We start from the raw sequence: 10,437 nt of genomic DNA, 5'->3' as shown, positions 1-10,437 counted from the left end.
CCCTCTTCTAGACTGATGACATCTGCATACATGTGGTGTATATGCACACCACACACACACACACACACACACACACACACACACACACACACGGTATTGAACCCAGATGGAAGTCCTTGGTATTAAACTCAGTTCATCAGGTTCGGTGGCAATGTGACTGGTAAATCATCCTGCCAGCTTATAAGCTTTAATATTTGAATGATTCATGCCTACCACTGGATCACAGAAAAACCTAACACAGCAAGGCTTTTTTTTTTTTTTTTTTTTTTTACTATGTAAAAAGAACTGAAAAACTCCAGAGGAGACTGCAGCTGGCTGGCTGTGTGGTTTGACAGTACTGTGTAACTCAATTTCTGCGCTCCACAAGTTAAAACAGAAGAACAATGAGTTGATACTTCATTGTACTTTCCCACAAATATTTAACCAAAACTAAAGTAGCACCTATCTTTATCATTAACTGCTCAAAGTATAGTAGGTGTGAGAAACAATGAACCCATGAAATACATTCCTACAAAAGAGAATTTATGATAAAAATTTAGATGTTACTTTTGAATACAGGATTTATAAAATCAAGTGTGTCTGGTTCTTTGAGTGAGCAGGTTTAACATTTTTTTTTTTTTTTTTTTTTTGGTTTTTCGAGACAGGGTTTCTCTGTATAGCCCTGGCTGTCCTGGAACTCACTTTGTAGACCAGGCTGGCCTCGAACTCAGAAATCCGCCTGCCTCTGCCTCCCAAGTGCTGGGATTAAAGGCGTGCGCCACCACCGCCCGGCTAGGTTTAACATTTTTATTGTAGCTAAACCTATGTAAAAACTATCCACCTTCTACGTGGGAGATTCTTTGACCACTTAACTGTTATAGAATGGCTTGTGTACCAACAATTTATTCTCTACTGCTGCAACTTTGGTTAAATTTTCTTTTTCTTTAGATACTATGTACTTTTAATAGCTCATCACTGGGAACATTTCATAATCAAGAGCAAGTTAACAGGCTAGCATTTAAAAATGTAGACTTTAATAAGTGTACAGGTCAGCTTGTGGGGCAGCTGACCAAGATACGTAACGTAGAAGGTACAAGTGACCACCTGGAGTTTCTATACTTCATTCTGCTTACAGAATATTTATTAAGATTGCTTAATGTATGACTTTTCGTTTGACAATGTGGAAGTCCTTTATTGTAAGGCTAATCTTTCTGTCTGGTGACAAGCAGCAGCCACGATGATCACTCTGGACCCCTATGCTGGATAAATTCCATTTCCTCTTGATGGTTCCTTCTGTATTTCTGAGGTAATGATTTTATCATTTCTGCAGTGTCTGGTGGCCCCTGGTGCATCAGTAAATCGGGGGATGTACTTCCTTTAGAATGCTGTGAAATGACAGAGGGGTGGGAGGGGAGCGCAGCAGATCCCAGAGCTTCTGAGGCACTGAGTTTAGGTTTGTCTCTTCTGTTAGGGAGCATGTGGCTTCACTACCTGCACGACCCTGGTGGCAGAAGCCATCTTGCTGCCCATTGTGACTCCCGAGCAGGGGCAGCTTCTGCTTAAATTTTCAAAACTTGTATCTGAACACAGCACAGCATTTTTTTTCTTTCTCAGTTCATTTACAGTGTGAAAAACTAGACATTTAAGAACCAAAAAATATAGCCGGGCAGTGGTGGCACAAGCCTTTAATCCCAGCACATGGGAGGCAGAGGCAGGCGGATTTCAGAGTTCGAGGCCAGCCTGGTCTACAGAGTGAGTACCAGGACAGTCAGGGCTATACAGAGAAACCCTGTCTCGGAAAGCAAACAAACAAACAAAAAACAAAAAAATTTTCCAAAATTTACATTTGTGTATGAGGGTGCCCACAGTGGTCAGAGGACAATTTATGGATGCTGGTTCTCTTCTACTATGTGGGTCTCAGGGACTGAACTCTGGTAGTCAGCGTTGGTGGCAAGTGTCCTGGTGAGCCATATTGCCCATCCTTAAAGATGATTTGTATGTAGGCCCGTCCACACACTAAGATGTGTTTAAAGGATTGCAAATGAACAGTGACACAAGTTGCCATGATACTAAAAATGTGAAATAAACACAACAGATCTTTAACTGGAATTCTATCACTGAAGCTGAGAACAATTTTTCCTAGTATCAACTGAGTACATATGAAAAGTAGCAAAGAGCCCAAATACTTGAAAAAATGTGCTTACTTTCCTCTTGTGTGTATATGTGAGTCTCTGCATGTATGTGCACCATGTGCTTGCTGGATGCCTGAGACCAGATGGTGGCTGGAGTTCCTAGAACTGGAGCCACAGGCTGTGTGTGCCACGAGGTGGTTACTGGGAACAAAACCCAGGTCCTCCACATGAACAGCAAGTGCTCTTAACTTTGGATCCATCTCTCTAGGCTCTGACCCAATATCTGTATCCATATACTGGGTGATACCACTCATTTTGCTGTTAATTTCTTTAATACAAAAACATGTCATATCAAGATACTCAGACCATCAAAAATCCATGAAATGGTTTCATATTACTGTGCTTTCAATGTTTGTGTTTCCATAAAATTCATGTGTGCCATCTAAGCCCTAGGTGAGACTACTCAGGGGGGACTTTGGGAAAGCAAAGGAGATAGCCCCGGAGGAAACTAAAAGCCTCTTCTACCTTGCCAGGCTCCAGCAGGAAACCCCAGCTATAAAGAGGCTCTTCCTAAAAAACAAACCTCTACTCACCCTGTAGTCTGTGACAAAGCAAGGAAGTAACTTGTGATGGTTTGTATATCCTTGGACCAGGGAGTGGCACCATCTGAAGGTGTGGCCTTGTTGGAATAGGTGTGGCCTAGTTGGAATGCGTGTGCCACTGTGGGTGTGGGTATAAGATCCTCACCCTAGTTGCCTGGAAGTCAGTCTTCCACTAGCAGCCTTTGGATGAAAACATAGAGCTCTCAGCTCCTCCTGCACCATGCCTGCCTGGATACTGCCATGCTCCCACCTTGATGATAATGGACTGAACCTCTGAACCTGTAAGCCAGCCCCAATTAAATGTTGTTTTTTATAAGACTTGCCTTGGTCATGGTGTCTGTTCACAGCAGTAAAACCCTAACTAAGAAGTTGGTACTGGGAGTGGGGTATTGCTGTGATGGGCTTGATCATGCTTCTATTTGAAAGAATGTAGATTTTTGGACATTGGATTTGGAACTAAGTGGAATGCTTTAAATGGGGCTTAATGGGTCATCCTAGTAGGAATATGGAAGACTTTGTTGCTGGGAGTAATTTGAACTGTGTTGACTTGGCCCAAGAAATTTCAAAAGAGAAGAATTTCAGTATGTGGCATAAAGACTGTTTTTGTGGTATTTTGGTGAAGAATGTGGTTACTTTTTGCCCTTGTCTGAAAAGTCTGCCTGAGGCTAAGGTGAAGAGATTTGGATTAATTGAATTAACTGCATTGACAGAGGAAGTTTCAAAAAAGTCCAGCAGAGACTCTGTTCTCTGGTTAAGTCTCACAAAGAGAAGTTTGAACAAGCATAGCAAGCTTAGAAAGGCCAAATATAAAATATATGGTTTGAGTATTAAATGCATACCAGGAAATGAAATGGAACAAATTCCTGTGTTCTAGGAAATAACAGATTAAGGGAGTGGGACCTTGGGGCAAGACCCTACCCAGCTGAATTTAGAACCAGGTATGGTGGTACACACCTTTAGTTCCATGAGACAGGCATGCTGATCTCTGCATTCAAGGTCAATCTACAGAGCAAGAACCAGGATAGCCAAGCTTAGGCAGTGAAGAATTTAGAAAACATAAAGCTAGTGATAATGTAATAGTACAAGGGGATCATGTTTTAGTTTCTGTAAGCAGCAGAACTCAGCAGCTTCAGCCATGTGGCTCTGGCTCTAGAGTTAAGAATGGAAGGAACTACTGGGAAAATTGATGCTGGTTAGCTGGAGCTAAGGAATTAGCAGTGATTTAGAAGAGACCAGCATCACTGAGGTGAAATCTTCTGGAACTTGTTTTCTGGGAGCACAAAGAAGCTGTGTTCCAGAGATACCCAAGGGTGTACCTCATGCTGCGGCTAGACTTGGTAATGTGTAAGAGTCACTCAGGTGGTACTGCTTGTGAAGGAATGAAGGGATCATGGAGAGAAGCTGAGGCTTAGCACTGTGAGAAGCCAGGGAAGGCCATTGGAGAAGGTGAAGCCTCAGCTGTAGTTGATGGCCCAGGACTGAAGGGGTCATGCAAAGGATTTGAGGCTTGGCACCCTGAAGAGAGCCTATGAGAGGCTATTGGTGAGGCCTGGTTGGAGTGGAACACCCCAGTGTATTGGAGATGTCAGTACCATGGGATGATCACTAAGAACAGCAGCCATAGTGTAGTGGATCAACCTGAGCTTAGAGTGCTACAGAGGGCAGAGCTGAAAAGTGATGCCAGCCCTTAGGAGGAGTCCAATGCATCAAGTGGAATCCCAGACACTGAAACAAGAAGCTGTAACATTGAAATTGCCTTGGAGACTCAAAGATGTTAAAGATGCTAAAGATGCCAGAGCCATGGGATACATGGCTAACAGGGAGTGGAACCAGTCCAAGAGAAAGCAGTTTGTTGCAGTCAACAAAGATGAAAAGGGAGTGGAGATCTGAAGACCGCTTTGACATCAGCCATGGAGATGCAGAGTTTGGAGTTTGCCCAGCTGGTTTCCTGCCTTGCTTTGGGGATTACAGTTAATTAAGTTGAATGAATCTCAGAAGAGACCTTGAACTTTGGACTTTTAACATTGTTGCAACTGCTATAGACTATGAGGACTTTGAAAGTTGGACTAAATGCATTTTGCATTATGTTATGTTTAAGTATGGCCCCCATAGACTCATGTTTTTGAACAAGTCTATGGGGACCAGGGAGCGGAATGTGATGGTTTGTATATCCTTGGACCAGGGAGTGGCACCATCTGAAGGTGTGGCCTTGTTGGAATAGGTGTGACCTAGTTGGAATGCGTGTGCCACTGTGGGTGTGGGTATAAGATCCTCACCCTAGTTGCCTGGAAGTCAGTCTTCCACTAGCAGCCTTTGGATGAAGACATAGAGCTCTCAGCTCCTCCTGCACCATGCCTGCCTGGATACTGCCATGCTCCCACCTTGATGATAATGGACTGAACCTCTGAACCTGTAAGCCAGCCCCAATTAAATGTTGTTTTTTATAAGACTTGCCTTGGTCATGGTGTCTGTTCACAGCAGTAAAACCCTAACTAAGACATAACTAATACCTTTAGAGGTCAATGGCTAAAAAAACTATTTCAACAAGTTGTAATTAACAAGCCATAATCCTAGGTTGAGGAGGCGTTTGAAGCCAGGCTGGGCCACATTGAGAGGTATCTCTAAAACCAAAACCAACAGGCAGAGAGCTGACTTCCTAAATAACCTTTGAGATTATTTTAGTAGTTAGCATGAAATAGTCCAACTGTTCAAAAGGCATATATTTAATAAAAGACTTAACAGTTTGGGAGAAAAATTAAACTTGAAAATTAGCATTTTTTCCTAACCCATATATTTGTCAGTATAAAATAACTTGGTAATTCATTCTACTTAAGTATTTTCACAAAGTTGTATACCTTTTTCTCACACAAAAATAACTCATTTGAGTAGTTACTACTATAACCATTACTAATTTAATTTAAAATAACAACAGAAATTAGATGTCGATCATTAATCTTTTGTTAATTTTATGTGATCCAAGAAACATCAAAAATCTAAAATTTGTTCTTAAAAATACAATATTGCACTTTAATTTTTGGCAATTTAATTAAGGGATATTAGAATAAAAATCATGTATGTACAATTTTTGTCTTGATTTATAATCAACAAGTATTAAAGTAGAGCGGATAGAGTACCCTGGATCAAATTATAGTACAGTGCAGACGTAACATCTCACCTGTGAGGGAGGTCCAGTGTACTGCATGCATTCAAAGACTACCTGTCAAACTGAAGCACAGTCTATTCCCATTCTGCTGAACATAATTAAGCCAAAAGGTATGGATGAGAAATACTTCTCATTTGTCAAGGTAACACGTACAATGGAAGTTTGTTTTTAGTGCAGCTAAGCTCATGATAGTTAAGTGTCCCCTAAAGGACCCGGGAAACTGTCCTCCAGGAACTGTAGTCGCAAGAAGCACCCTTTCAAAACAGATTCTCTGTGCCTAACACATTTTACCATTATGAACACAGGAGTTAACTGACACGTAATTTCACAGTTTTCTGAACTATTTCTAAGACACATAAACACACCAAGAGACATGTATGTACTTCCGAGAAAAGGAGAACTCTTATTAGCATTCATAAGGCCTTGTGCATGTCTGATCCCTGGCACTACAAAATGAGTAATACTGAATATGTCACTGCTAACTTATTGTTACCTTCTGTTAGAATGTGTAGGTGACACACATTCACACCAACCCAGACTTGCCATTTTATTATTTAATTCACAACTAGGTAAACATTATAGAAGGCTACTTTTTTCTGTCATTTTAAAAACACGATCAATTAGGAAGGCAGTTTTGAAATCGCTATTTGCAAAAACAGACACCAAGGTTTAGACCTGCTCAACAATACACTAACCCTTCAAAGAGTCAAAAGGAACATAAATAGAAAACATTTGTAATATAAATATGTGACAGAGCCATTATGGTGGGCACCACCTTAAAAAACATCTGGTAGCATTTTATTACACTTCTCAGTTCGTTGGGAATTCTAAAAAATTCTGGCCATTAAATATTTTCTTTTCCTCTAGAGAAAAAAATGGTGCATGGATGGGGACTGAGCATTTCAAAGCAAATGTCTGCCTTTTCCTTGTATTCTGGGTCTGCAAGTGAGTGGCTGCAGACGCCCACTAGCAGCCAGTGTGCTTCATCTGCCCTTGCATTTCAATCCTACTAAGCAAATAGTGAATTATCATGGGAAGATAGGGTTTCATCATAAACCATCCTTGTACCATTTGCATAGTTCTGCTATGATAAAAAAGTCATAGAATTATAAAGATATTAATACATCTTATTTTAACTGTAACAGACGATTAAAAGTCTACCTTGGATGTGTTAGTGTAAACTTAACAGGGAAAAAAAAACAGTCAATAGCAAAAAGTTATTTTTAAAAATAGGTTAATGCTAAGAATAATAGCTTCAAATTTTTGTTTAAAAATAAGCTTAATAAACAAGAATACAAATTTCAGTTCAAAACTTAGCTCTTTGAAATGCCCTATTTCTTACATACAGCAGAAAATACGTATTTCTTAGTTTTCACTGTTACATATAAAAATGAGGCACTGTTATACATAGTTGAATATATTCACACAAATAGGTGTTTCCATTTCTTCTGCAAGCTAGAGGTTGTTCATTGGTTTCTGAATGTCAAAGTGTTCACAAAAATAAGTCTTCTGAAGGAGGGGCGTAGGAAAAACCAACAAACGCATCATCTGCCTCCAGAACACTGGCATTCACTATAGAATAGTCAGAGGACACACACACAGAATAGGGAACCGTTTCTTCAGTGAAGACGGCATCAAAGTTCCTGATATCATCTGGTCCAGCCTAAAACATCAAAAGCACAAAATCATTCACCTTAGCTTTCCTTTCATTAACTCAGTTCATTATTCATTTTTCATTAATGTAGTTCATCAAAGTGTCTTTATGACTTTGCATATTTCCCCTGGCAAGTTTAGATTTCCCCTACGTTATTATTCTGTTCCTCCTGTGCCACCTTTATTATCATGGTGAGATTTGTTTTTTTACTGCTAAGTAGGAAGAATAGTGATGGTAAGGGAAAGGAAGACCAGCATAGTAGAGTTGCATATGCATATACATATGCATATATATACATACCTTCTCCTCTATACATCACCATCCCTATGTGCAAAAGCAAGGCTTAGGGAGAGAGAGCTCCAGGAAAGTATTTTACTTTGAGCCTGACTGTTCACTTCCTCAAGTTTAGATGGGTAAAGCTTTCTTATGGAGCAGTGGGGGCTGTTTTAGGTAAAGCCATGATCTTTGCCCTAAGAGGCAGTCATGAAGCACTTGGTGAGGACATCCTTCGCTGTAAAGCCTGAGGGCAGCTGCTGAGAAAGGAGGAGTAAAGCTCACCTCTCAAGTGTCTCATTCAACGTGGCGCTGAACCTTTTCCCACAGATAGGAACTGTGATATCAACGCCAGTGGTCTGACTGTAAACACCATGCTAAACCTCCAGGCTCTACAGGGAAGCAAAACCCTGTACACTCCAGGAACAGAAGCTTAACTGATTTACACAGATAGGGACTCAGGGCAGAGAAAATAACCCCAGGATATCAGTTAGCCCTGTAAATCTACAAATTAATCAGAAAACAGGGCACGGACATGAAATGCTCTCCATATTAGAAAATCTCCCTCGGAGTACAAAGTGCTCTAGGAATTATTGCACTAAAGATTTTAGAATGAAAAGGAATTTAAGATGAATTTAAAGGTGCGGAAGAGATGGTTCAGTGATTAAGGGCTGCTGGTAGTCCCAGCTCAGCTCTTTCCCATCCATTCCTTCAGCCTTCTCCTCTAGCCCATGGCCATTCCTTTGTATCAGCAAAAACACATGGAACCCTGTGGCCACACTGAACTGGGAGTCATGTAGGTGAGTTTCACTTTCCTGACTTCCACTGTACTCTTTCGGTATTTACTCTTAGTTCCGTACCAGCCTGCAGGAGTCCCTTTTGCCACACCACACCCATTCCCTGAGGACTCCACCTTTTGGTACAGACCCTGCTTGGCTCTTTCTTGTAACCCTCTCTGCTGTTCCTCTAAGCCTACTTCCATTCCTCTCTGCCATCCTCTGTCTAGCAAAGGCAATCTCTGCCGGCAACCCCACAGCAACCACACCTGCTCAGGATCCAGAGAAAGCAACTGCAACCATAGAACAGAACCCTTACCCAACAAAGACAAGAACAGATAATGACACCGGAAACACAGCAAACACTGAACTCCAGATGCCTACACCCCACACAAAAATAAAAACACGAACAGCCAGGACAAAGTGCCTCTACCAGAATCCAGTAACCCTATCACAGTAGGCCCCGCCCGAGAAATGCAATTAGCTGAAGCACAAGACACAGACGTCAAAATGGCAAGGACCTTAAGATATGAATTTGTATCTATTTTCATCCTTTTACACACTGACTGCCAGTTAGACCAGCACCATTTACTGAAGATGCTTTCTTTTTTCCATTGTATATTTTTGGCTTCTTTGTCAAAGACCAAGTGTCCGTAAGTGTGTGGGTTTATTTCTGGGTCTTCCATCCTATCCCATTCAACATGTCTGCCTCTGTACCAAAACTACGCACCTAAACCTCGAGAGACTTGAGGCCTAGAAGGGGGAGGCCTGGCAGGGTAGGCGCCGGGGACATCCTCTTGGAGACAGGGGAGGAGGAGAGGAATGGAATGAGGAACTGTTGGAGGGCAGACCAGGAGGGGGATAACACCTGGACTACAAAAAAAGTAATAAAAATAAAAGTCTTAAAAAGGTATGAATTATCAAATGAATGGTATATGAGATTATGAATAAATCCCTTAATAAAGTCTGTAAAACTATAGTTGAATGAAATAATGAAAACATCTCAAGACATGAAAGTATAATTTAACAAAGAGAATCACTGAAGTGATTAAACTGAATAAAACTATATATAAAATTTAGGAAGTCAAACAAAACTTACCTCAGAGGTTAAGTCCTACCAACTGTTGTGTAATGGTTTACTCCCAGATTGAAATACCATACAGGAAAACCTCTTGAGCAGAAAGGTAACAAATAGCTTCAGGTAGTACCTGAAGCTAATCAAATTAGCTAGCTCCCATCCCCACCCCAGAGTAAAGAAGCCAAGCTGCAAAGAAGATTGTGAGACTAGAGAAACTGCCTGGAAGAAGGAGAAACCAGTCCCCAGGTCGGAAGAGGTTTAACCAACTGAGTCACTGAAAGGGACCCCGCCAACCTGTGAAGTGAATGCAGGCTGTACAGTGTAGTGTGCTCCAGGTTCCCAGATTCTGTGAGATGTCACCTGTGCTGGGGTGGCCTTTGGTGATGTAGCTATCTGAGTAATTTCTGCTCCCATAAGTATCCTTTGCCCATATTCCTTTAAGTAACCCCAATAAAACGTATTGATTCACCAAGCTGGCCTTTGGTGGCATTTGTTCTTTGGTCTGTCACAGGCTTCCTGTCTGGAGTGAGTGTGTTACTGGTCTCCCCCTAGAAAGCCCTGTCACACCACATTAACGTAGTACAAAACATGTAGAATCTCGGGAGTTGAAGATAAGGTAGGAAAAAAAGGGATAGCTCAAAGAAATGCCAAACCTAAAAAAATCCAGCCAGAAAACATGCAGGAAACCAAGACCAAATCTACAAATTGAGGAGCAGAATAAACCGAGATCAAACACAGAAAATGTTCTTAACAAAATCATAGATGATGATTTCCTTGATG

General features: G+C 41.2%; 1 protein-coding gene and 1 pseudogene across 4 annotated transcripts in view; both read right to left on the bottom strand.

Moving 5' to 3' along the window:
- Window positions 1-722: 722 nt before the first annotated feature.
- LOC110307976 (alpha-ketoglutarate dehydrogenase component 4 pseudogene) lies at window positions 723-1,610 on the bottom strand (annotated as a pseudogene).
- Window positions 1,611-1,685: 75 nt separating this feature from the next.
- Sgk3 (serum/glucocorticoid regulated kinase family member 3) overlaps window positions 1,686-10,437 on the bottom strand; it is a 112,142-nt gene continuing 103,390 nt past the window's right edge. For all 4 annotated transcript variants that reach the window (XM_029476220.2, XM_021159785.3, XM_029476233.2 and 1 more), the window contains one exon: window positions 1,686-7,539. In XM_029476220.2, coding sequence (XP_029332080.1) covers window positions 7,369-7,539 — 171 coding nt within the window. In that variant the 3' untranslated portion in view covers window positions 1,686-7,368. The remainder of the gene's footprint in view (window positions 7,540-10,437) is intronic.

This window comes from Mus caroli, unplaced genomic scaffold (assembly GCF_978045245.1).
Source record: "Mus caroli unplaced genomic scaffold, Mus_caroli_1 scaffold_1, whole genome shotgun sequence".
NCBI lineage: Eukaryota > Metazoa > Chordata > Mammalia > Rodentia > Muridae > Mus > Mus caroli.
Note: the sequence above shows the minus strand (reverse complement) of the source record. Positions and strands in the feature narration are given on the sequence as shown.